We start from the raw sequence: 27,887 nt of genomic DNA on the forward strand, positions 1-27,887 counted from the left end.
CTTTTTGCTTCATCTGTGATGCTCATCGCCAGGAGGAGGAACAGCTGTAACAGTTGAGAGTGGTCTTTAAAGAAAAAAATTAAATACAAATAAATACACATTAGCAGAGGGGGGAAGTAGCTGCTGATGGACTCAGCTTTAGCATACAGTGGAGTCACACTTTATCCCAGAGGAGGAAATAGGTCTAGCAAGTGTCTTCCTGTACAGACTGAATGGGAAGCAACAAGGCTTTTTTCTTTTTTCTTTTTTTTTTTTTGTGAGCCTCCTGTTTCTCAGCAGCTCTCCTGTTATGTGTGGCATCGGGATGGGCCTCCAGCACAAGGAGGAGCTGAAGGCCCTGCAGCCTTCTGTGTGAGATTGCAGCTGCCTGGTTTCATGGCTTCGGAAACAACACCACGTGGAGGGAGCCGGGTCCCTTTCTGTGACCACGGGTGGAAGGCTGTTGGGATTTTGTTTTGTTTGTTGCCCCCTCACATGTATGCCCTCTGCTTTCATAACAGAGGGTGACTGTGATGCTGGGGAGGGCCTCCAAAATAGATGACTTGAATGCTTGTGACCAGTTCCCTGTTTCCTAGAGGCTTTGCTCAGATGTTGAATGCAACCTGAGGCCATGCTGTTTGCCAGCCTCTTTCCTGTTTGTCTCTCTTTCCTGGAGGTCTTTGTTCTCTTTTGGGGAAAGGGAGGAAGGAGGCTCCATTGGTGTGACCTCCCAGCTGGGGTGTTTAGAGTCCTGAGGGCAGGGCCACAGGGCATTCCTGCTGTCACTGCTTGTCTGATTCCTGGGATCTCATAGGTGCTGTGGAAAAAAACATTTCCCCGTCCTCACTGATGCATTTATTAAGGAAAAAAAAAAAAAAAGCTGCAAGAGAAACCTCTCAGTATTCTCTTGCCTGAAGGCTTTCTGCCATGGGTTTTCCCACAGGAAGGAGTGATTTGGCCCAGTATCCTTATTGTTTCTATATCCTATTGCAAATAGAAAGTTATGCCTCTGAAATCAGTGCGTCCTGCTCATGTGGTTATCTTTGTTTAAATGGTACATTTTTGCTTCATGCAAGAAAATGGAAAATACATATGTGAACAAAAGCATGCGACACTGATCCTATTTTTGCAGAATTGAATTTCAGTCTTTTAACTGCTTAAAATTAAGAAATGCTGAATCTTCAGAGTTACGCTATAGAGTAACTTCTTCCAGGACGTAATGGTGGTAACATTAATGCTAGAGGTATTGACTGAAAGAGGAAAGGGTAAGTGTATTTCTGAAGGAGGAGCTGGTTTTTGTTGATGTGTTTGTTTGCTTTTTTTATGTAGTAAAGCACTTACTTGCATTGTTTTAACAGAAGTTTTTCCAAATGATATAAACTGGTCGTTGTTTTTGGTGGTACTGAGCAGATACAGCAAGCAACTTGGAAGTGACTCTTTAGTACTTGTTCTCTTCAAGATTAAATCACTTACTTTCTTTTTAACCACTTACGCAGTAGAAAGAAGTGACCGTATTGCTCTTAAATGACCTCTTTTAAAGACCCCATCAAATAAGCAGCTCTTATACTTGTTGGAGAAAATACAGGAAGATGGATGCTTGGGCTCTCGAATCAAGCAGTCCCTTGCATCACAGGGAATATTAGTGCTTTGCTTAGCAGAAAAGCATACAAAAGTAACCTTCAAAGAGTTATCTTGAACTGTTCAGGGTAGCATCAAAATAGTCTTGGTTTCTGAAGACGCAGACTAAAAGTGGTGTTTGAAGAAGTTGATTTTATCTGGAGTCTTAGACTGTGGGCTTCAGTCAGCTCACACATATGTTTCATCTCCAGACTGTGCTGCTCACTGTGTCAAACCACCAGTGTGCTGCTCCTGAGATGGATGGCAGTTTGACATGGAGAGCTTGAGTCTGCTGCTTTTTCTTGTGTTGAGTAAAGCAAGGAACTGCATGACATGAGTGAAGAGAGCAGAAACTGGGCCCTTTCTCTTTGTCAGACTTTTGTTGTTCACTCTGAAATGTCAGTAGTTGGGATACCATCATTTCTTGTTTGCATACGCTGTTCAAAAAGCATTTGAAGATATGTTTTGTGACTGATTTGTGTCATCCCTGAGAATTTCTTATTTAAAAGGAAGAAACCCTATTAGCCATAAATTGAGAGCGATGGCCTCTGTTTTCTGAAAAAAGGGAAAATCCATATTAAGTCTGCTGGGTGCGATTTGGAAACCTGAGATGATGGAATGTCCACAGTGTGTTAATTTCCAATATGAGGTTATAAAAATGTACTTCTCCAATAAAAAGATATGGATATTTTCAGTGTTATGAATCATCCACTTCAGAGGCTGTGACCACGAGTGCCACAAAGAGAACTCCTCTCTTTGTTACGTGTTGATGATTCACCTTCACCTCTATCAGTGATGTTCAACTGCATTGCCATTCTCCAGCCAGAGCAGGAATCCCTCCTGAAACCCCAAGGGTAGCATGATAAGGATGTGGTCTAGAAAGGGGTGTGGAGAAATTCTGTCAGCAGATATGGTGGTTGCTTGTCTTCTGTTCATCTAAAACCCTTGGGCAGTGGGTGTAAGGAATGTGCCAGATGGCCCCAGAAACCTCAGTACTCATTTCTTGCTGCAGGAAGGAAGAAGATTGCCCTGAATTCATCTATTGGTGTAAACATTAATCCTCCAAGAAGAGAAATTGAGGGGTGGGATGGTTGTGAGTGAAACTGAATTACTTAGTGAATCTCCAGCAGCAGAATACTCTTCCAAGTTCTTTACCGTATGTCATGAGTGTGAGTGGCACACTGGCTTGCTCAGTCCTTTGTTCCCTACTCCTTTCTTTTTTTTTTTGTGGTTGAATGCTGGGAACCAAGCTGTGTAAGGGTTTTCTCTCCTTTTTTGCCCAGATTTCACTGCTGGTGGCAGCAGCAGCATCTCCCATTCCTGTGCCAGGATGCTTGTGGCTTCGGGCGCTTGATTGCATTGGCTCCGTTGACGTGCTTCCGCCATCAAACCTACACAGCCATCAGTAGAGCACTCAAAAAATTGGGGTTTTACTCTCTGCTAAAACTGCTTCCACCAAAATGTAATCTCATTCTCTTTTTCCCATCTCCCTCATATAGTGCTAGAGGGTGCTACTGAAGAAGAGGCTGAAGAGCCTGATGCTACTAAAGCTACTACACTAAGTGAGGAGACCAGCAAGCAAGAAGAGAGCCTCAGTCAATCAGGGGATAGCAATGAAGGTAACTGGTCTGACTAGCTCTGAGTGACTCTTTAATTTAGGACATTGATGAAGGCTTGTAGAAATATTTCTTACCCAATCCATAACCCTTATCTGCGTGAGGGGTGTAATATACACTGAGCAGAGGCATAGGTGCATGCTTTTCTTTCCTTTATCTGTGCCTAACCTTTATCTGTGTGAAGTATATAAAATACGGTGAGCAGAAGCATGGGCACATAAATACTCAGCCACTACTGTAGGCTTCCAAACTAAGATTTTCTTGGCTCCAGGTAGCTTGGCACCACATTACTTAGCCTCAAAAAACACCTGTTTGTAGTGCTCAAACTTATCTTCCAAAGTCAGTATTATGCAGAGATTGGATGTTCACAGGCAGATTTGTTTCTCCTTGTTCACCCTCACATCCTCTTGTGTTAGAGTGACTCACACACACATGAAGATCCTGTGCTGTCCACCTGAGATGACAGTTGTAGACTTGCAGGGTGTTCCTATTTGGTTGGGAGATTCTTTTTTAGAGGAAGGAACATTCAGTTTGAAAGCATTTTCCTTTTTAACATCTTAAGGGGAAATTGGAGGACTTTACCTGTGTGTTTGACAAGCTGTGTACAAAATGTGATGGAGAAGTCTGAATCTGAGCAGCTTTGCCTGTGGGGCGGCATCAGTCATGGCTGTAACATATACTCTATGGACTGATAAGAGTGGGTAGAACAAAAAGAAAAAGATACTTATATCATTGCCAGGTGTGGAAGTAAAAATGTATTTTAGGGGATTTGAAGTTGGATTTTTTTCAGATTTAGCTCTTTGCTTCTACAAGGCTGACTTAAGGTATGTGACAGAAGAACCAGTATACTGTGCTACTGATGCCTCAGTTGTGCAATTCTGCTTAAAATACTTGCTTGCCTGAATGATGGTGTTTGCCAGAGCATTCATACATTGGTGCTGATCTGATAGTTCATTGTGATTGCAAGGTACTGCAATTAGTACCATTTTGCAGCAAGAAAATTTAAGGTGAATCACTCCATTATTCCCGTACTGAATTTAGTTTGGAAGTCAAGATAACGTGAACATCCTTTTAGAAGAGATCTGCACCTCATCCTATACATTCCAATAGGAGAAACTCACTGATGCAAGAAAATCTTCAGTTATTATGAGCTTTTGTCCATGAAATTAGGCAGTGTGATGTGAGTTGCAGGCAGCTGAAAATACCTTGGGGTTTTGCTTTGGGTTGTGGGTTTTTTTTTGTTTAATTTTTTAGATGACCTAGCAGCTCTTATGTGTGCTTTTTTTTTTAATTCCAGAGAAGCAGCTGGAAACCTTAAACAGTTACAAGGTGTCACCAAGTTCACCAAACAGTTCGGACGGAGCAGACTTGTCCTCCATTGATGCCATGATGTCAGCAGTAATGAATGTGGGGAAGATAGCTGAAAATGGGGGGACCTCTCAGACTGTCAAATCTCCCTCGAAGTCTCCTGCACCAAATCGGATTGGTAGGAGGAATCAGGTTTGTAAACTCAACTACAGGGAGATGATGGGAAGTCAAACAGCTGCATGGAAAATGATGTGATTATGTTTCATTGGTGGTTTTGTCTTTTTTTCACTCCATGAGTTTGTCTTGCCTCTGTTATCGTTTCTTTTTGCATGTTTCCTGATGCTCCCCCAGAACTTAACCTTAGAAAACCAGGGATGGAAGGGGTCTGCTTGCTTGGGCTCACATGTCACACAGTGGGCAAGCTGGTCTGCCAGATGACACCAGCAGCAGCAAAACGAAAATTGCCACTTCTTTCCTGCTTCATCCATTATCCATGTTCTTGCATTTTCCTGATTTGTTGAGAGGGTCAGTTTGTTCCATTAACCTAGGAGAAAAGTATCTGGAACTGAAGTAGTTCAGTGAGGGATGGCCTGGCCAGGGGACTGTGGGGCTTGGCTCAGTTGTTGAGAGGGTCCCTTCGTGAGGTATTGCTCCTGCAGAAGATCTGAGTGATTAAAGGTTAAAGGTGGTGCTAGACCAAAATGTCCATAAAGGCACTCAGTTCACACAGTTGTACTGTAAGGTGCCCTTATTTGTTGTTGATGAAAATGTGAAGAACTGTTGCAGAATGTCTTGTATAAATGTTGCAGAGCAAATATATGTAGCTTTTATCAGTTTGGTTTTTTTCCATTTGCCAGTTGATGACTCTGGCTGATAGCTGTATTGATCTGGAGAAGTGATAGAGTCAGTTCAAGCTGTGATTATTGATATCCACGTTTCTCTTTTGCTGATTTAAGCCCTACTGATTAAGGTGTTGCAGTACAGCAAGAAACACCCCAAATCCCCGCGTCTGTTTGACTTTAGCACAGAGAATTTGTTAATGAATGAAGATGTAACAGGGATCAGAAAGGTTGGGAAGTGTGATTCGTGATGGTCCTATAGTATTTTATTAATAACTTGCAGAATGGCTGCCCAGTTGACATACTTATGACTTGTCTTGAATTTTCTTGCTTAAAATGGTTAAAAATCACTAACAATAAATGAACATAGGAATTATTAATTGAAGAGCCTGGCTGTGTACAGGCAACTGTGTTGGTGGTGTCACACTGTCTAGCATCTGACCTCAGGGTTTATTTGCAGTGTTCCCTGTTAAGGGATACCCTGGTTCCTTGATTTCATCGTGTAAAGTAAGACTGGAATTCAGATGAGACTCGGTGGCAGTGCTGTTGCACAGCTGCCCGCTGGAACACCATGTGGCTTGGCTTCAGGAAGGTTTATTAGTGCTAGTGACCTTTATTCCACCTGATGCTTCGATGGGCATTGAATCAAAGGAAGCTTGAGAGTAAATGTGACAGGATTAAGAGGGATTCTTGCGGTGTAAAAATAAATAGATTGAAAACACGGTAAATAGCCTATTTGTTATTAGGCTGAAAGATCGTTATTGCCAGAGGGGTAAATGGCTACATCAGCAAGGTATTAGAAGTGAGATGTGAAATAGTAAGTGGGTTTAACAACATCTAATACAGTGAATTTCCATTTTCAACATAGCAGCATGAAAGCACTGATTTGTTTCAGTGTTTAACAATGCACAGATCTCCGATTCTGGTCAGAATGTGCCCCTGATTTTAATTGCAAGGATAGTAACAGGGCTGATTTTCTGGGTCTGACTGCTGTTTCTTGGCAGCAAAACACTTTGCTGTGAACCTTTGTCCTTAGTCTATGGTTCTCTTTATAATGCTAGCTTTATCTTTAGTCTGGTCTACCTATAGTCTAATAAACGTATTCTGTCATCAACCTGCATCCATTTTAACTTCTCGTTTGCTTTGCTCTATAAGAGAATAAAAAAAAAGGTGACAAAGGTGAGCTGGAGAAAAGCAGCCCTTGTGCACAGTTCCCAAAGCATTTGCCATCAGTTGAATGCAGAGCTGTCTTGCCAGGTTGACTAAAAAGAGAATAGGTAACAAATTAACTCTTAGTTTTATCTTTCAGTTCAGGAAGCGTGTTTTCCCCACCCTGGCTCCAGTAAGGTGGCTGAGTGCTGTGTCCTACATTTGTGAGTGGAGGTGCTCTTGGAGTAGGGATGCTAATGTATTTTGGCCTGGGTCGAGTCAGTCAACAGCGTTCCTCTTGTAGCTAGCCTTGATTTGCTTGAGCTGTGTTACGGTATGCAGCATGTACCCTGGGTGACCACTGGAGAAAGTTTGGGTTTTAGTTAATAATAAACCCCAGATTCAATACTAATCAGCTCTGACAGAGCTATAGTGTGTTTCTGATCTTTGCTTCAAGGTGAACCAGCAATTACTCTATCTGCTGTTAATTTGCTGATGCGAAGAGCAGTTGAGAAAGGCTCTGAAGCCATTGATTGCATCGTGTAGAACTGTGTCACTCATTTAAAGGGGGGGGCAAAAAAAAAGTAGTAGGTTGATAATTTCACATAAATACCCTGGGGATTAAACACGATCTAAACTGTCAGCACAGCTGCAGGGATTTTCCTTGCAGCACAGTGTGTTTGTTCTCTGTCCTGAGCCAACTTTAACAGGCTTGCAGTATAATTGGAGCTGAACACTGCTCCGCAGACTGGTTGCATGCAGTAAAATTAAAGTTGTATCAGTAGGATGGAATGTGTGTGTGTGAATTGTATGTGTGTGTGGGCACGGGGATAATGTGTTTTAATTTTCTTGGGGTGTTGAGACTTTATAATGGCAGCCTTTCTTATTTGCTTTCTAATGTTTTGTGAGTAACAGGGCATTGGGCCCTGGCCTGTGTGTGTGGCCTGCAATGATTACCTTCGGGATGGAGAGCCTTGCAAGGGAAACAGGAGGGGGGTTGGGATAGCCTAGCAGTTGCTGTTCCTGATACTTATAGAAGGGAGGTCGCTCGCTGTGTTTACTTGAGGCAGAATGAGAAAATAGCTTTGCATCCACATCCACAAGTCACTGGAGTTAATGGAAAAATATCATGACCCCACTTCTGAAAATGTGATGTTACATTTTAGTCAGGAACTCTCTATAGAGTGTTTCCTCAGATCGTGTTGAGAGGAATATTGTTTCATTAAGTTGAAACTCAGAAAAAAAAAAATCAACAACAAAACAGCCTTTTCTAACACTGTGTCAGTGTCTTTCCCCTTGAAATGCCACAGGATTGATGACAGAGACCTGGGCCAGTCATTGTCAGCGCCCCACACAAATGCTTGTGTCTGACTGTCTGGAGTGGTCCTTTCTCAGTTGATAGCTTGTAGGACAGTGAAGGGGAAAAAAATTGTTTAGAAAGAGGAAACAGATAGATATATACAGATCAGCTCCCTCCTGTTTCTGACTAAAGAGCTACTTAGGTTTGGTGGGGTGTTTTTTGCTGTTGTTTGGTTTCTTTTGCTTGTTCTCACCAGTGTTACCTAAAATAGCCAGCAAAGAGATTCAATAGAATGCATCCTTTTAGCATAAATATTATGCTTCCCATCAGTCATGCAGAGATGGTTTTTGTATTCTCATCACCACGAGTTTAGGTAACAAATGGTGAACCTCCAGCTGGGTAAAGATGTGCATAGTTCTACAGAAAACAGAGGTTTCATTTTCAGTGCCAGATCTTCTTGCTTTGAGTCATAGAGGCTTTGGTTCAGAAGCCACGTCTGGTGCAAATGACCGTATGTCATTCGGTAGCCATCCTTGCAGACAGCTCAGGCAGATGCCTTTGGTTTCTGTGAGAGTGCCATTCCATCCTCGGCTGTGAAAGAGTGGCTGCTTTCCCCAGTGTCTCAAGGGCATACTTAAATCAGACTGAGCAATCCAGGTCGGGGCTATTGCATTGTTTGTACTCATGCTCTGACTGTGGTTACTCCTCACCTGGGTGGAGGATAACGGGGTTCATAATGTGTTCTTTTAGAGTCACGTAGGCTCCCACATTGTCACCTCTTTCTCGTTATGATCTCATCAGATCTTGCAAGCTTAAGAAGGGTTGGGCCTGGCCAGTGTGCCTGGATGGGATGCTTCCAGGAGAAACACAGGATGCTCAAGGAAGTGGTGCTGGTGATTCAGTAAATGCTGCTCTTCCTTCTGAGTCAGAGCACTGAGAAAAGGGCACTGGCCTAACAACTTGCCATCGAGGTGGGGTGGAAAACCCAAAGTCCTGAAGACTTGTGCTTCCTAAAGATCTTTTTGGAAGATTAGTTGCATTTGCCAGCATATTCTGGCAGGATTCCAGCCTGGGTAATTGCTTTCTGCTCACCTAAATTCCTCCTGGCAGTTTGAGCTGGTTGCAGTAATTGCCTTCACTTCCTGTCCTAAACTGCTACTGCTGAGTATCTGTGCGCTGTTAAAACAGCTGCTGTTCTTCTGTGGTGGTTGAAATGGCCCCTATTTATAAATTCAGAAGTTTTTGAAACTTCCCTGAGGGATCTGCTGGGATGATAAATGCACATACAAGTCGTTGTGTTAGCAGTGGCCTTTTTGTATTGGAGATGGCTTGTACTTTTTCCATCCATAGCAGTAACAGCTTTCCAGTTCTTTAATATCTGATTTCTTTGTTGTTTTCTTCACAGGAAACAAAAGAAGAGAAGTCTTCCTATACCTGTCCTCTGTGTGAAAAGATTTGCACTACACAGCACCAGCTAACTATGCACATTCGTCAGGTACGTAAAGTTAGAGCTCTCGATTCCCTATTTTATTGAGTGTCTCAATTGCCAGTGTGCATTTTGCAGTAGTGAAAAGCAATTCCATGTGCAAATCAGAAATGCCTGTATATAACTTTTCACAATTGTTTTGCTTTTATTTAAGCTTTCCCCTGGTATTAATTAAACAAAAAAAACAAACCAACCAGGAGGTGGATAATTCTCCTCTCTTTCTCTCCTTTCCTTCCCCTCCCTACTCCCTCAGTGGCTCAAACAAGGATGTGTGTCCTGTTCTGCACAGCTTAAGGTATCCTAAGGATCCGGAAAACCAATTCCATCATGAGGCATAAGTCCTGTTTTGTTGTCCTATTTGAATACAGTTCCCTTTACTGTTCATACAAATAAGAAGCAGGAAGAAACAACTTTAAAATCATCTTGGTGTTGAAAGCCTCTCTGTCCTTTACACGTACAGCAATTTTGGGAGGCAGAATTTAAAATACCCATTTCAAATGTATGATGCTCTTTATTTTTGTCAGATACAGGCCTCATCTTGTTCCTCTTGAAATATGAAAATGTGTTATGAGGAGCTTTGGCTTTTCCTATGTCAGAAAGTTCTCCTTGGGATGTTAAAGTTGTGGTTCACCACTCTGAGTCCACTAGATACTCATTACTTCCGTTTTCCCTTCTGTACTGTAACTGTTATTTAATTTTTTTCCTTATTCTCCATTTGGTTTTAGTTTGGTTTTTTTTTTTTTGTTTGGGTTTTTTTTTTTTGGTATGTGAAGAAATGTTCAATGCTCTAAATGCAAGCAAAAACGAGTGGTACATATAACACAGTAGCTGATAGCCATGTTTTCCCTGTAAAACAGAGGCATTTGCTTCTGTTTTTCTGTTCTCTTACTACACAGTCACTTTGAAATTAATATCTTTAAAGAGTATTTTTAAGCGTCTTCTGAAATCAAGTTTATAATTACATTCTCTTTCTTCTTTCCCCCTTACCATTTACCCTACCCCAAAGTGCTACATAGCTTAACACATTCCAAGGTCCCACTTGTTGGATCGGTTTTGCTGGGTCCCTTTCTATCCTTTTCTGCTGCACACCCAGTGAAAGTGCAGCGTGTGGTGGGCGTTCCAGGCTGCACAAAGCAGCTGCATTAAGGAGTTAAAGCAAAGGGAGGGGGTGGAGTTAAGGGGGAGGGCTGTGGGAAAGAACTGGATATGGGGCACACCTTAATATAAGGTATTGTGTCACGTGGCTCTGTGAAGCTACTTTTAAGATGTTTACAGTTCTCTCTGATACTTTACTCACACTGTGTAAGAGTCATTCAATGAAAAAAAATCATTGCTTTCTCTAGCATAACACTGACACTGGAGGGACAGACCATTCCTGCAGCATCTGTGGAAAGTCTCTGAGCTCAGCGAGCTCCCTTGATCGCCACATGCTGGTGCACTCAGGTGAAAGGCCTTATAAATGTTCAGTGTGTGGACAGTCCTTCACCACCAATGGAAACATGCACAGGTGAGTGCTGATCGTGTCCCAGGAGTTTGGAAAGCACTACAGGATAGAGGGCTGGGTTTGTTTCCTTGGAAGAGCTTTGAAGCTAACTACAGACCCTTACATGGACTGATCTACAAGTATGGTGTGACACAAACTCACACACGCTCTACAACTGCTGGGATGATTATGTTGTGGAAGGGAGCCAAAACTGAGAAAGGGTTTCTGGTTCTCCTCACGTAGTATTCAGTTGTTGTGGATATCCAGAAGTTTTGCTGTTTTGGTTTTATTATTATTATTATTTTGAAAACAGGATGGATTTTTCTCTAAGGATAAAAATACATAGCCAAGCTGTAGAGGAACTTCTAATTCTGTAGCTTCTGAGTAGCAGATGCAAATGGTTGTACTGGGGCATTTGTGATGAATATTAAGCAGTGTAGTATCCAAATGCCACTGTGAAGATGCCTCTTCAGAATAGTCAATCTTATTTGTAAATACATACATCACTACTTGCTCTGTAGGCAACTTACTGAACTACAGATTCAGGAAATTATCTGTGACCAGTGTCCAAACATAATTAGTGTAGTTTCCTTCATAGGGATTTAGCAGTATGTCAACAGTTGACAACTAGGGGAACAATGTAAAATCACATAGAATCATAGAATATCCAAACTTGTAGTGGTCCCATAAGGATCATCAAATGCAACTCCTGGCTCCATATGGGACCAAACAGAATTTACTGGTTAGTTACAGTTATTACTAACTGTAACACAGCTCTAGGACAGCCCTATGAAATAAAACTTAATTTTACAGGATGGAGAAAGTATGGATTTGTGTTTAGTACTCCAGCAGTGCCTGGAGTGTCCTGGCTGGGGCCATCCCACTGGCTGGTGCCTTCTTGCTCCATAGAAAGGTGGCCCTGTTCCTGATGGGCATTTCTAAAACTGCTCTAGAATTGTAGAATCGTTAAATTGGAAAAGACCCCCAAGGTCATCTAGTTCAATCATCCACCCACCACCAATATTGCCCACCAAACCATGCCTCTAAGTACCACACTACACGTTTCCTTTAACACCTCCAGGGATGGTGTCTCCCCCGCTTCTCTGGACTACCTGTTCCAATACCTCACCACTCTTTGTATGGTCCTTCCCCTCTCACATCTTCCAGTTCAGTATTCATTTATTTGCAAGGGTGGAGCACCTCAGAACTGATTAAGAGTTTGTGAATTCCCAGGTAGCTTTCGCCCCCATGTCAAAGCATTTACAACCTACAAAAAAATGGAAGATAAGTGGGGGAAAGGAGCGCTGCTTGTAAGTATTGTGATAAGTGATGGTTATAAACTGATTCTGTGTGGGTGGGAAGATACCTTTTTTCACTGATTATTACCAACAGTTTTCCAAGGAGTATGCTGTAGGTGGAATGAAAGGAGTTATTTCAGCGAGCAGAGATAATATAATCCTACCCAAAGGAAGCAGTATCTGCTTGCAGCTCTGCCTCTTTCTGGATCTTATTGACAGCTTAAGCAGTCCCATGAAAATGGAGAAATAGGAATGTGTGCAATTTTCTATCTCTGTGTTCATTTAACCTCTACTCAATCAGAATTGAGGAGGGATGGAGAAAGAAACATCAGATGAGAAGAGGAAGACATGAAGATGCTCAGAGGAGATAATGGCTTTGGGCATTGAATAAATCATGTCTGTCTCTACTGAGTCAGTTGTGAGCCACGTTTTCCAAATTGGGTCATTCCTCAGGAAGGCAGGGCAGCTTCTGAGTTGCAGCTGGTGCCAGTATTGGCACCAGAGGATGAATTTCAGCACCCAGACCCTCATGGTGGACACCACTGTGTCCTGTTCCTCACTAGGCTGCTTGCTGAAGGTTGCAGGGTTAGTTTTAGCTTTTTTCTCATTAGGCATCTCCTCATCCTCTCCAGAAGCAGGGAGACTTCCTGTGGGACTTCACTCCAGGCCTGCCAGATGTTGATGTAGTATCCTTTGCTTATCAAGGTTTCCCTGTATAGCAACTCTTATCGTGCTTTAGCAGTAAATCTGCCAGACTGAGTGACTTGCCCAAAAGAAGTAACTATAGATCAAAACCTTCTGATGACAAGGTTATTCATTTGAAAGTTTTCCTCTTAATGGGGTTTTGCCTGATGTTGCCAGGATAGAGTGCTCTGTTTACTGCCCATGCTAGGAAGAACCTAAATTGTGCAAGGAAGAGATTTCTGTTGCAAGCTCTTTCCATCTGACAGGTGTCAGCTCCTGTCTGCTCTGTAGAACTCCTCTTTGTGTAGGCTTACACTGCAGCAGCACAGTGGAACACTGCAAAGTTGCTGAGCTCACTGATGCTGCACCAGGTGGCCCCAGGCCTGTGACAGGAAACATCTTGAGCCTACTGAAACAGGGTAGTTTTGCTAAGGAAGAGTACTGGTGGGCAGGATGGTGCCAAACCAATTGTTTGCAGCGAATAACCATTTCTTGATGCTGTAACAGGCTGTGCTAGTGAATCCTGATGCCGTAGTGAAAAGCATGAATGTACAAATAGGCAGATGAGGATAAATACAAAATGAAATGAAATTTGTTATCTGGTACTGTGACAAACTCAAAAGGAAGGTGTTGATTTTGCACACTAGGTACTTCCTTCAGAAGCAGGTATTTCTGGTCTAAGATGGTCTGAAGGAAATTATTCCATAGGTACCTCAGGTCTGGCTGTAGCATCGAGTCTCAGTGCTGTGGATGAATGCTTTTCATATCACGTTCAAAACCTTCTGCCTCAGGATTCTGGAGCAGGGGCCTGCTTGCCACGTCCTGCCTTGTGGACTGCTTCCAAAGGCCTTGCTGATGGTGGTACCACATCTGTTCTTCTGTGCCAGCTGGCTGGTGGGGCAAGAATGCCACAGCAATGCTGTGCCACCAGAGTGCTTACTTCTGTTCTGAGGGGATGAAATTTCGGATCCATTTTTCTACCTCTAGCAGCCAGGCTGTTAGACATTCAGCAGAGCAGAGGAGGAGGGGAGAAAAGTTCCAGATGCTTTTTTGCTGTTAGGAAGTATCAGTGCCACAATCTTCCTAAAAAATAATTTTTCTCTCCCCACTATTTATTAAGCAGAGGGATTAAAAACCCTCCATAGCTCTAATTTGTTCCTTTTTTTGCATCGCAGCAAGATTCTGTTGCAATACCTAGTTTTTGTCAAGTGAGAACACTGTTTTGTCTGCCTTCTTCTAGCTGTGCTGGGGTGTTGCTTGTACTCTCTACCTGTTAAATTGATGCTGCCCTTCCTGACTCCCACAATACAAGCAAACACTTCATTTGTAAATGAGTCAGAGCCTCTCACATAAGGTCCAGTTTCTTTTTGTTGTGCTCCTTGGCTCCTTGTCAACAAGTCGAGTTGAATGGGCACTGCAAATAGAGGGGTGGAGAAGGAAGGTTCTCGTGTGCAGCACCATTCAGTAAAAGAGGTTAAAGCCTGCTTCCTTTTCTGACCAGTATGACTCTTGGCCAGGATTTTCAACAAGGAACTGTGAGCTCAGGGCATCTCAGAAAGCTCTCTTATTGCTGCCAGATTGCTCCAGAGTGACCTGAGCCTCCAATGGGGACAGTCACAGTTGGAGAGAGCAAGGATTTCTGGATAATGCTCAATGTATAGCGTGAGAAGCTGATTCCCTCGTTCCTTTGAATGTGCTGTCAGTCTAGCTGCCTCCATCTTAGTGCTGCTGCTCCCATTTGAGGAGGGTTGTTGCAGTGTGTGATAACTGGGAGATCCATCCATGCTTGGAATCTACACCAGAAACATGATTTGCTGAGAAGTACAACTGGAGAGGACACTGCCTTTTTTACACAAGTTTCTTTCTGAGCAGAGCTAGAAGGAGCAAGCCTTGTAGTGTGAGGGCCTGATGTGGGGCTTGGATGGCTTGTTTTTTGGGACTTTTAGGAATTCAGAGGAAGGGAGATCAGAGTAATCTTGAGTTCTAAATTGCTGTAACTAGAGTGGCACTGTGATCTGTACATAAGAAAATGTGTAGTACAGAGCATGCTAATCCTCACACTTCTCCACCAGAGACACAGACTCTGCAGCTTTGTCTTGGTCACAGTGAATTAAAGCTGGATACTCTCAGATCTCTAGCAGGAGCATAAACTGTTATGGAAAGAAGGTGTGTGTGTATAAAGAGTTTTCTGTGACTCTGAGAAGTCTGGGGATTTCCAAAGAAGTGTCTGAAATCAATAGCTTGCAGTTACTGAAGGCTTTCCATCTGTACTATCACTGTAGCTCTCTAAGGAGTTCATCTGTGAATCACGCCAACTCTGAGGAGCTCTTTTGGGTCCTGCTTCTGCTGCCAAATAGGAAGTTGCAAGCTTCTTGTTCTATCTCCACCACTGCATGTCCCCAAAATGTGAACAGATGAGTTAGTCTGCTGATGGGGGTCTTGGTGGTGGTGATCCATAAGCTTTAGCAAGGGGCCTTAAGGTAGAGAAAAGAGTTTGCTTGACTTACTGTGCTGCATTCCAGTTGAACATGCATCTGACTTTAGGGGGAAGAGTGATGCCTCCACTTGCTCCAAATGGGTTTCCTTCAGGGTAGGAGACAACTGCCAACAGCTCTTTTTCTGTTTCTGTAACTAAGGATGGTCTGTACCTATCACTTTAAAATCAGATTTCCATCCCTGCCAGAGACACGTTCTCCACGCAAGTTGGAAACGTTAATAGGATGTAAATGCCAGAAGAGAGGTGAGAAATGACCTTCCTGCCAGTTTCCAGTGGGTAGCAATTACAGGCTCCATGGCAAGTTTGAAAAGAGTTAAGGGAAAATGCATGTATTTCAACCACAACTTCCCAAGTTTGGTAAACTAAGCTGCAGTGTCTATGCCTGGTGTTCACCAGGCTGTATGTGTGTGTGGTAATGCAAACTGACTGAAGTGTTCTTTATGAAACCAGAATGCCACAGTTATTGACCTTCTTTCTGTCCTTCCTCCCTGCCTGGCAAAATTTTTCATAGTGGCATTTTAGTGACATCTTACTCGTAGGCTGTTTATGTGCTGTCTCAAGAACAGGTCTCCGAGTTTGGAGATTTTTTTTTGGCACATGCAAAACACCACATGCAACAACCACATGCAGAAGTCTTTGAAAATCAAATTGGAAGATCTGGATTGCAGAAGCTATGCTTTGAAGCATGCTTACAAAGGGTCCTATCAAAGAAGGTATTTCTTCTTTTAATTAAGAAGACACTTTCTTTCTCAGTCTTGTTCCCCGTGTTACAGAATTTTCCCAAACTGTGTTGTTTTTTTTTTTAACATTGTGTCAAGAGAAGAACAGCTGGTTTTGTTATCCATGCATGGTACTGCTCTGCTATTGAAGTTTTTGGAACAACACCTCATGTGTATGCACGTGTTGTAGAGTGAGGGTTTTTGGAGAAAAAATGGAAAATGCACATGCTGGAGGGAAACCTGTGAGTGCTGATGTTTTAGTCAGCCTCCTTCACCAGCAAGTAAAGCCTTTAATATACTGATTGGAAGGTGAATGCTGTATTCCCAGAATAGCACAGGGATTGAGATTCATAAATTTTGATGATTTTCCAGCTCTCTTTAGCAAAGATCTGTGTTTTACAGACAGGCATGCATACAGGCTGCCTGTGACATCCCAAACATCCAATACGCAGAGTGTCTTCAAGATCTGGCTAAATCCATCCTCTCCCTGTGTTCCACCTGTGAATTCTCCTATGTTATTTATGATGCTGGCTTGCTTCCAGTAAGCTGTGTGTGCTTTGTGGGGTGCAGTGCAGTAACAATGCCCAGCTTCAAAGTACAAATAGGATCTCTGCAGTGTAGCACATGCGTGCAGTCTGGCATTTGTTTAATATGGAGATTTTTGGAGGCAGAGTCTAGCCAAATGGGACGATGAACTGTTTTTGTTGTTGTTTTGCTTCTCAGAAGGGAACTGTCTTATTACAGTGTTGTTTGTTTTCTGGTGCACAGATGGCCAATTGGAAATTTGGTGTTAAATTTTTGGTAGCTTTGGGAGATGGGACACATAAAATCTTGAAGCTAAAAGCGAGTGCCTAAGGAACTCGCCACGCTGAAAATGACTGACACTTCACATGTGTGAAAAGGCCCTTGTTTATTGTCTTGCACAATGGAAATGTCTCTTTGGTCATCTCCTGAGGAGCTTTTATTTCAGCGCCCTTAAATACGAAGAAGCAGGATGTATTACAGGCTTTCAAATCCATTCCTTACATGTGGGGGATGATTTAACCGCTGTCAGCATGCTAGTAAAAGATAAGCTTCAGCAAATACAAGTGCCCTAATTCTTGAGCAGGGATAACTAACACAAAGGACTAATTGCAGCTTCTAGTAATTGATAACCGGAGCTGTAGAAGGCAAGTGAGATATGATACCTGTTTTAGTTTTCTTTGTGGTTGAAAACTGTTTCTTACATTTTCATTAATACGTTTTGTAAATAAAGGTGGGGAAATGGAGAGAAATGTTTTTGGTCTCTCCTGTCAGCAGGGATGTCCACAGTAAATGTTTGGTACCCTGCTGAGACCTTTGTGTTTTGAAGATTTCAAAAAGGAAGAAAAAGGCCAGGATTTATCAGCAGCAGCGTCTAGCAGTAAGAGTCTGTTTCTCTGTGTCTTTGGTGAGAATGAGAAGGACAAATTATTTTTAATAGTCCAGGCAGAAGCTTTCGTCTGTCTCACTGTTGCTGAGTAGATTGATCATCTTTGTAAAGATTGACACAAACCATTATTTAATTAACGTGACGTGTAAATAGGATGCTCCAAAAAAAATAAAAAGTGGATATCTTCAGCTGTAAGCTAACCTAAAGGAGCTCCTGTGTCACAGGACCAGTGTGAGCCGTGAGAGCTGTAAGGAGATGCTATGATTTCAGGCATGTTAAGCATTGCTTGTAGCCTTGGACAGTATCCCCCTTCAGTTATCATTAAAGACCAGCTAAGGAAGTGAACACAAAAACAGTGATGTTGAGATCTGATTAGAATCAAGCGAAGCAAGGAAGTGCGGAGTTAAGATTTATATGCTAACCTTAATTAGCTCTATTGTTCTTGAGAGCTGAAGCATACACAATGAGGAACATTATACTTGCATCTCCACAGCTCTTCAGTACCTAAACATAAGAAAGAATCCACTGGCTTTTCAGCCCTAGATTTCGTGTGCGCTGCCTTTCCTTAATATCTAAATCTGCACTTGTACTTTGTAAGGTGGTGTGGATTTTTAGGCTTTAGTTTTCTGCAGGCAAAAAGGAGATGCTGCCTTCAGTGGTGAGCTGATGTTTGTGGTGCAAGTGCTGCTTGGAGGGAAGGTGGTCCGACACCAGAGTAATGCCACCCTCTTCACAGGCAGTAACATAAATCTCTGTGTAACAGAGTGCATTCAGCGTAGCTTAGTGCTGCTTTGTTAACCATGTCACAGTTCAAACGAGCACAAACCACTTGACAGATTAGACCCTGGTTGCAGAGCACATGGCTGCACGAGGCCTTGATCTTTCCGCATTAGTACCCTTTTGGGAACATCACCTCCTCCAAAGGTTTAGTATTCTCAGGGATGCTACCTCCTCTTCTCACCTTGAGGAGTTACAGAATAAATAGAAGCTTTAGCTTTGCAAGCACTAGAAAATCCAGGCGGTCTCAGCAACCAGTTAGTCCTTTGCCATAAGCCTGATGGTAACGTGCAGAGATGTGAGCTCTCAAGGTTAACAAGCGGTGCATTGTCTGGTTGGCTTTTTTTGGAGCCATTCTGTATAGTAAATGCTGGCTGCTGAGAAAGTTTGCTGGGAAAGTTTGTATGTTAAGGTCATCCTTGCTTAGCCTGTTGTGTGTGCACGTTGGAAATACTTGCATCGCTTCCCTAATGAGTGTGTGCTCAGTGTTGTCTGAAAAGACTCCTGGGCCAAGTACAAAGAGGAGGAGGAAAAAGTCAATCTTACACCTTGTTTGTGGTTGCCGTCGTTCCACCTTTAATGTATATCTTCCAGCTTTACCTCTTCTCCCCCTAAGTATCCAACCCGCTCAACCTGTTCTAGCTCTGCGTGCTGCAACCAGTACATTGCAGTATGTACCCCCTCTCCAGGTCAGTGGGTTTTTTGCCTTTCTCTTTCTTCCCCTCTTTTAAAAATATGCTGTTCATTCATAGCGGACTGTCAGCACTTGGGGAAACTTCTCTAACTTTAAAAAATGGTCTTAGCCAGGGCCTTCTGCTCATTTTTTAGCTGCAGTGCTCACCTGCGTGATGCACAGCTTTGGCAAAGACATGATCAAGTGCTCATGCCATGCAACAAGTGAACAGCACACAGTGTACAAACACTGCTTTTGCTTTCTTGAAGGCATCGACAAGTGTGCTGCCTTTGTCAGGCTGCTCTTTCAGCTGAAGTTTTCTAAATGCTTGCAGTGATTTCTAGTGATTCTTCAGCATCAGCTCTCCAGTGCACTTTGTGGAAAGACGTCCCAAAATCCCCACATTCTGCAGTGGTTCCTGCTGATTCCTCTAAAGCAGTGCTAGTCGTGCAGGACTTCTGTTTCCAGCTGCTGTGCTTGTCTAAAGTGGAGCTGTGGAACAAGATGAGAAACCTTTTCCTGGTGCTGTGAGATCACTGCTGGTGAGGAAGGAGGACCACATGTTCAGGAACAGGAGAGGAAATGGGCTAAACACGTGAAGCCTCGTGTGCTGGGGTTCTGCCCTCAGCTCGAGCAGAAGTTTGCACAGCTCGTGCGTGCCCCGATAACCCTCACTTCCTTGCCCCTCGAGTTGCATGGTGACTACTGATACCAGGGTAACGTGGAGACCCTGCTTTCATAAAGATGTGCCTCTGTTATCTCGTGCAGCTTCCTTGTTTGCAGGCGTGCGTGCGGGGGGAGGCACTGAGCTCCATCTGCGCGGTGTCCCCAGCAGTGCTGTGGCCGTCTATTTTTTCCTCCTTGAGCTGTGTGACGCAGCAAGTTGTTCTGTGCTGTGTGGTGCCATCAGGATTGCTCAACAGCGGAGTGTGACAGGGCAGCAACTGCGGGAGGGCTCTGCCTGTTTCTGGGAAGTCACAGAGGCCTCGTTTGCTTGGTTGTTCAAGGGGTGCGGTCTGGGGGGGGGAGGCAAGATGTACCTGGGACTTCTCCAACCCTGTTTGCTCTTAGGACAAACCATTTCCTCCTTCTGACATCCCTTTCTGATTTTCTCTCTCTTTTGTTCCCCGATGCTGTTATTTAATACTGCTCCAATTGTCCTTGCCATCTAATCACACTTGTTTCCTTTTAATGTGTAGTTTAAAACCAACTCTGAAGTTATTGAGTAAGTTTTTAGACCATGATAACTAAAGGAGGTGCCTGAAAATCACACGTTTCCAAAAAGATGAGAGAAAACAGCGGTACAAAATGTCCCAGGCCAGGTTTTTGGTACGCTTTTTAAAACCTTATTCCTGCTTAGTTTTACTGTTGTTAATAAACTTTTGTCTCCAAGCTTAAAGAAGCACGGGGGCCTCAGAGGGATCTCGTTTAATACTTATTAAAGGGTTTCTTATGGCTTAGAAGTCTCCATGCGCTATTTGGCAGTGCTGATTTAGGTCTGCTCTGAATTTAATGCAGGCTGCAGGCAGTTGGGTGCAGTGATACTGGGAGGCTCACACTGCATTTCTCGCCTCTTTTGACCTCACTTATGCAAGGTTTGATGTGAAGGGCAGATGGGTGCTTTCTTTTGCTGTCCTTTGGTAAGCTGTGCTTCACAGGCATGTTTTGAATCACTTCCCTGTCACAGCATCATCAGGCAAATATTTGTCTCCCTGTTTTCCTTTGAGGTGTTCTGACAACACTTCGAGTAGAGAACAGGAGTGACTTTGAGCCAGGCTGGGAATGCAGTTGTATCAATCTCAACCTGTTCTGACTTGCTGATTCTGCGTAGCAAGTAGTTGCTTAAATATCTGTGAATACAGCATAATTATTCAGAAATGGTACCTCCCCCCCACATTCTGGATGTGTAGATCGGTATCTTGCCTCTCACACATGCATGCAACTTGCCTTTATTCACAGCAAAGCAAAATTTTATTCTAGGATAAAAATACAAAATGCTTTGTGTGCATGTAGATGTATCGTATATCCTTAGGTATCATGTATTGGCAGCTGCATGGCGCTGGTTAACTTTGCAGACCATCCTGGTAGCGCTGAGGAAGGATTTCTAGGCTGTCATGTGAACATAACCACAGGTGCACGCGGGCAGTCTCGGCGCAGCTAAATAATAATGCTCACGTCACCCTAATGGTGCTGCCTGCCACCCCGCTGTGAGGCTGGCTCTGCTTTGCCTCATTGCACAAGGGAATAGCTGGCCTAAGATGGCCCAGAAGGCTGCGCGGAGGATGCCGAAGGCACATCAGCGTGGCCTCGTGAGATGCAGCAATTCCCAGGGGTGCTGAGGGGAATGCTGCTGTGTGGGGGGCTCGCGGGGCCCTGCTAGCCCTGATAGACAGGGAGCTCACAAGCGCTGGGGCCTCTGTGGGGATAACGAGCCGTGCCACTGCACCGTGAGATTGCAGGCCGGTGAGCGCGTGCTGGAGCATCTCCTGCTTGCAGGCGTGCGGCTACAGTGAGTCAGTGCTTCCTGAGCCGATCCTCCCCGGGACCTGCTTGCCCCACCCGGCTCTTTCGACGGAATTGCTTGTGTTGCAAGGGCTCCCTCCCTCAGCGCTGCGGCTGGTCCCTTACCGCACCTTAGCGTTCACTGCTGGTTAAGAGCAGATTGCTTGGTGGTACTTGAAACCTGTTTTGTGTTGTAGAAAGGCATTTCCCAAACGGTTGAGCTTTCGGTATTGGCGTGTCTTTCGGTTTGCTCTGAAGTGTGCATGCATGTCTGAGGGCTTCTGGGGTCATTTTTGTTGTTTTGAGGATAAAAATAGTGAAGGAGCCAAGAAGAGAAGACAAACACAAACTCATCCAAGTACAAATCGGGTCTGATTTGCAAAATTACCTGCGTCTTTCTGGTTCCTGTGATTACAACTGGCAAGAGCTGAGTGAATTGCTCTCTTAAGTGGCTTCTGTTTGTAATTAGCACTGGAAATACATTGTCGATACAGATTCTCTGCATGTTTTAACAAACAAACAACTGACTAAACTTCTTAACCCAAGGGTATAATGTTACTTTTGACTTAAGTTCCAGTCATGTTCACGAGACACAAAGGAGAGGGTTAGCAGCAGTGTATTAAGTGATTGCTCCTAGAAATGCTGCTGCTCTGCTTTCTGTTTGTCTAGGATTTATTTCTCATGTATGTCAAATGGCAGAAGCCTTGAAGAGGAGCTCCTGTGTTTTCCTACCCCCACCCTGGGGGTGTTCAAGGAAAGGCTGGATGTTGTGTTGAGGGACATGGTTTAGTGGGAGCTATTGGTAATAGGTGAACGGTTGGACTGGATGATCTTCTAGGTCTTTTCCAACCTTGGTGATTCTATGATTCCTACATTTCTAGGCCATTTGGGCTGAAGTGAGATTTGTTAAGCAGAACAAAACAACACTGACAAAGGTGTCATGGCACAGAAATTGCTCAGTAGAGACATCAGTGCAGTTTTGAAGTCTGTCTTCTCTTACTCTCTGAGCCTGAAGAACATCACAGTCTAGTTTTCAACCTGCTTGCATGCATCCTGCGCTCTTGTTGGTTCTGATATGGTGGCACAAAATTGAAGCTTAGACAAAAGATTTATGTGCATATATATATATATATATATATATACATGTTTAAACAAAGATAATTGCTCATCTGTTGAATGATAAATATACTATTCACTGGACATTACTAAAGATGTGTTGTTTTGATTCTTCAAGGAGTATTTATTGTTACTTGAAATTAGCAAAGTAAGTGAAAGATCTCAGGGAAGGTAACAATGGAAGAGGTCAAGCAATTATATCAGTTAAACTGTACTTTGGGCATCTGACCAGTTCAGGCTTCCCAGGCTGGCTTGGTGAACTTGAGCAACTCTTTACTCTGGGGGAAAAAAAAGTAATATTTTAAATAAAAATAGTACTGTATTTTACATAAGGTAAAGCATAGAAGGCATTGGTTCAGTCTCTGAGTGTTTGGATGTCTTTAGATAAGCATCAGGTGTGTGAGAATCATCCTCTAGATTCTGATACCAGACTGCTCAAAAGTCACGAGGGAGATGAGGAACCGCAGTGTGCAACAGTGTGTAGGGTACATCTAGTGGTAAAGTGGAGAAACTCAGAATAATATGTGGGATATGAAGCCAGAACTTGAACTTGATACTGTCAGATGATCGCTCTGGGCTGATAATGCCCAGATTCATTGGCCTCCCCACTGCGTTTTCACAGGAGTGGAGTTGTGAGGGAGGAGGAGGGTGTTTATACATGCACTGGATCCTGTGCTCAAGAATTAATCTTGATTTAGATGCTGGGACTTTCCCAACCGGGCCCCACTGAAATTGCTTACTGCTCCCCTCTGGACACGCTGCTCCTTCTAATCAGACCTACCTGGCATAAACTGCTTGACTGAAAGCCAGCACTGCTTGTGCTGCCGTGGTTAGAAGGGAGAGGCTTTAACTGCGGTCGCTGCTCATAGGCTGCACATCCACCCCTTTGTTCCACACCATCCTTTTGCCTGGGCTTCTGAGGCAGGCAGGCCCTTTCTTTAGGGACGTGGAGCACATCAGCAGCCGTGAAAACTTGGGGTGCAGTGATGGTGTGGTTTTTCTCTCTGTAGACTGAGGTGAGGGGTTCCCACACATGCTGCAGGATGCTTCCTCCCTAGGAGCCAGAGGGGTGCTGATGGGGTTATGTGCATGCAAAGAAGGAGCTCCTGGTTTCATTCGTAATTCAGTGGGACCTGGAGCTGGGAGCAGCTGCGTTGTGCAGTTGCCTCTTTCAGGATGCTTTGACTCCTCATTCTAGCCTTGAGCCAGCCAGTCAAAACCTTCCCACGTTCTGGTTTTGGCATCGGAGCTGTGGGCTGCCCTGTTTTGAGTCTTCCAGAAGGCTTATATGATCAACATGCAAATCCCCTCTGCATTAAGAAAATACAGCAACCCCTTTTGGAGATGCAGTAAAGATTGGGATGTGACCAATAGAAACTGCCTATCGGTTCAGCAGGACACATGCTTTTTTTTTTCCCCCTCACTGTGAGTCACCTCCCTTAGGCACTGATCCAACAGCACCCGAGGGGAAAAAAAGGAGTGAGGCACTTGAGCTCTGCATGTGTTTGTTTTCACAAAAGTCTCTTCTTCAGTGAAAAGTGCTGAAGCATTCACTTGCCACTGTTCTGGTCCAATATTCACCCTTCCAAAGTCATGCTTTGCATTACAGTGTTGGGACAGAGAGTTTTTCTGCCCGTTTGCTTTTTCAGAAGCTTGGGGAATTCTGGTGCAACTGTCATCTTACTCATTCTGTTCACATGACATCGGAGGGAAGAAGAAAGTTATGGCACAAGAGGGGAAGCGGAAGGTGATTCTCCCAGGGAAGATGAAATGAAACAGAGTGAAGCAGTTGAAAAATAAGATTATTCTGGGCGGGCTGACTGGCACACAGTCACAGCACAGTTGGATCCTCTTGGCTCACCTGTGAAATTCTTTTAGTGAGGGGGAGGGAACAGATCATGAGAACTTTTTCACATACAGCTGTGCTGTGAAAAGCAGAGTGTTAGTGAGTTATCTGCATTTTTTGCATAGCAGTTCTTAAACGTGCAGAGTTCAGAGGTGAATCAGACCTTGTGTGGAAAAGATACAATTTTCTCTTGCTGTTTCAGGATTATTCTTTGCAAATTTTTCTGGCTCTGTGTCTGAAATGATTCTAAATAAAGTTCTACCACTTCCTCTGAGATGGTATTCAAAGCTAGCTACCTCGTGGTACTGGGCAGTCTGTTTAGCATAAATTTTTCTCCCCATCACTTCATCTTGTGACTCGTAGTAACATTTCAGCGTTCCACCTTCAGTACTGTCCAAGTGTGTGTGTGCAGTGTGTGCATGCATGCGTGCTGAGGAGATGGGTGACCGCAGTTGAAGTGCAGTTTTCTGGGCTCCACCCCATCCCGAGCTTGACTGCTGCTCTTGGGTTGTTCTGCAGGGCGGCTCAGAGCCACAGCTTGTCAATTTAAATTAGAAGAAAAAGCAAAGTTCCATCAGTCGTGGCTCTGGATCTCTCTTGAGTTGAGGTGGCGGTCACTTCAGTGCTCTGGCAGCTATTACTGTAACACAGGTCTGTGGCTGAATGTGAGCATTTCCATGCATGGCCTTACTTTGCATTCCATTTTCACTTAAAGTGTTGAGCGTTTATCTTTTTTTTTCTTCTAGATTTGATGAGTGTCATATCGTTTTCCTTTGTCATTGTAGGTGCTGAAAGCCAGGCTGACTTACAAGCATGGCTTTCGTATTCAAAGTATGCCAGTGTTGTTGGGCCAAAATATGTTGTTGTAGTCACAATGGGAAAATAACTTCTAAGCACAGCTTTGTTCCTGTTCTCCTTGTGTCTTGGCAGGCTAAACAGTGAACATTTTTGATGTTAAGTTGAACATTTTCGATGTTAAGTGTAAGATCCAATCAAGGCAAACTCTTCTAAAGGAGGATAAAGGATGAGGCAGCACAAATACTTTCGTTAATTCCCGCCTTTAATTTTAGTTAGGAAACTTTTAAAGTAAAAGGAGCCTTGGTGAAAGGAGCGTTTAACAGAAAGGTTATGGATGTGACTTGGCATCTGCTGCAGTTCAACTGAAGTTGGGTGATAAATGTTTTCTTGAGGCAGAATGACATCCATGTTACAAAGTAAAAGAGAGAGATGAAGATTGTGTCTATCCTTTGTACTGCTTGGCTTTATCTTCCTGCTTATCTTGGGTCGTAGCTCTAGTAATCTTTTTCCTCTCCACCCTTGACTCGATGTAGTGAAACTTGCTTAACCTGTCAAAGGAATAAACCTGCTCCCTGTAACGTGGGCAGGTTGCGACTCTCCTCGAGAACTGTGGAACCTGCTGCTTTAGCTTCAGATTTTTCTTTTTTCCTAATGATTGCATGCAGAGAGCTGTCGTGGTGTCTGTGATATCTGACCTACACAGTAAAAGTCAAAGGTGCAGTCAGGGTGTCTTCCTGTTTATAGCTCAATAGCTCAGGCTGCTTCCTTTCAAATATGCAAAACCAAAACACGAAGGGATTACCACATTCCTTGCTGTGGGTATGGATTCTGCTCCTGCTTTCCGGGCATGGCAAAAGTGTGCATGGCTATGCAGGAAGGAAAACTGCAGGCTGCTGATGGCTTCAACACCAGGTGTAGCTAAGCCCAGTCACTGCACTGCTGCACCCACATTAACAAGCCCTGCCTTATTAGCAGTCATTTTATTGCAGATGTGGCTGAACTGCTTTTGGGACTTGCAGGAGCCAGTGTGTTTGCATGATTTGTGTCAAGGCAGGCAGAGGTGGCAGGCTGGACTTGGAGTTATTTGCAATTACCAGCAGTTTCTCCTGTTGGTACACACATGTGGATGTGCTGTTGCAGCCTCCTCCTGTAGGTGCAGCTCCATCAAAACAGGCAGAGCTAAGCAGATGGACAAAGAGCAGGGGAATATAACTTAGCCCTAAGGAAGCTATTTTCAATGGGTATCTACTAACAGGAATTCTCTCTGACAGAGAGGAGACTTGAAAATAGAGACAAGCAGTCCCATACTTTTTGTATAGCAGTATTTTTGTTGTCGTTTGTTTGTTTTCTGGCCGAATAGGATTTAGCTTGATTGCTTTCATTCTCTCCCTCTCTGAAAGTGACTGGCCAACTCATACCAGCCAAACTGCCAGCAGGATAAGCACACAGACCATGTGTCTGTCTGCCTCTTTTTGGGTTGAGGGGACAGACAGGCATATGCAAGAGGAAGATTCAAAACTGGAAGGCAATCTTTATCAAAAAGAAGGAAATGTATTAAAAAAAATATTGCAGCAAACTACCTTTCAGGTCTTGTTTTGCCTCCAGAACTGGATACTGCCTTTTTGGCCTGTTGTTTCCCATTGCTTCTCAAGTTTATCTGCAACCATTGCAGGCTGTTGTCTCTTACCAGCCATCTGCATGCAGATGTTCTCTTCTTCTTGAGCCTCTCACAGTGTAAGCTGCCCACAGCATCCATCTCTTGTTTTTGTGGCCTGTGAGAGTTGCCTGGGAGCTGAATTTGATTCCCCAAAATGCTGGGGGTAGGTGAACAATACAGGCACTTGCTGAACAGCCATTTTAATCTTGCAGCAGTTCTGCTGTGTTTGGGGCTTTGAATGGGGGCTGTTCCTGCATAACACCCTCAGGAAGCTGGCTGAGGGTAGTGTGAGACAGTAATGTAGTTGCCCTTTCTTAAAAGATTCAGGGATTGTGAAAGTATTATGCTGGGAGACACTCATCTGGCAGCCTCTGCCCGTGGGTCAGTTTGGTCCAGTGTGTTATCTTGCAGCATCACGCCCTTGGCATCCAAAACTAAAATTGATTTTATGTCATAACTCCCAAGCAGCTGTGAGGATGTGTAAGACTCACCTGGATTACAACATTCTCTCATGTTTGAACATGATGGTTTGCAGTCAAGTGAAATGGCACCATCCTGAGCTGGGCTGGTGTGGCTTCTGAAGGAGCTTGCCCAGATACCATTAACACAGACTGCCCTGCGCTGCTTTGGAGTCAGTCAGATGCACAAAGGGCACTTCTCTCCTGCACTCCCAGTTGTAACTATTAGAAGTGAAAATTTCCGTTGCGTATTGGAATGAAGGAACCTAAGTTTGATTTCTGTCAAAAGCACTTGACTACTATTAATTTGAAGCAAAAAGCCCTGCATCTGGTTTTTAAAAAGTACGAGTTAAGCATTGAGTACTCAGAAAAAGAAAAGTGAAGTAATATGTGTCATCTAACTGAAGAGAACTGAGTGGGAGCATCTTGCTTGGTTGCAAACGTAAGCAAACTGAGAGGCAAGTGAGCCAAGTGTATGGGCATGAGATTGCTTCCTCAGCCATTTTGTTCTTTGGGTTTATGTGCTGCACCAAAGAACCAAAGAAATACACTAGGTGTCTTAATTACTGCTGGGGTTTGGATTGAGAACATCCTGCAGTGATGGTACTTCTAACCTGGAGCAATATAAGCAGGTTTTGTGGAGCCTTCTTTTCCCCTTTCCAGCATCACTGTGA

The 27,887-nt window shown here is 43.7% G+C and overlaps 1 protein-coding gene across 5 annotated transcripts in view; it reads left to right on the plus strand.

The window, feature by feature from the left end:
- Positions 1-27,887, plus strand: part of RREB1 (ras responsive element binding protein 1) — a 121,561-nt gene that overhangs the window by 52,391 nt on the left and 41,283 nt on the right. For all 5 annotated transcript variants that reach the window (XM_048940589.1, XM_048940587.1, XM_048940591.1 and 2 more), the window contains 4 exons: positions 3,096-3,215; positions 4,510-4,712; positions 9,214-9,303; positions 10,638-10,801. In XM_048940589.1, coding sequence (XP_048796546.1) covers positions 4,599-4,712; positions 9,214-9,303; positions 10,638-10,801 — 368 coding nt within the window. In that variant the 5' untranslated portion in view covers positions 3,096-3,215; positions 4,510-4,598. The remainder of the gene's footprint in view (positions 1-3,095; positions 3,216-4,509; positions 4,713-9,213; positions 9,304-10,637; positions 10,802-27,887) is intronic.

This window comes from Lagopus muta, chromosome 3, assembly GCF_023343835.1.
Source record: "Lagopus muta isolate bLagMut1 chromosome 3, bLagMut1 primary, whole genome shotgun sequence".
Classification (NCBI taxonomy): domain Eukaryota; kingdom Metazoa; phylum Chordata; class Aves; order Galliformes; family Phasianidae; genus Lagopus; species Lagopus muta.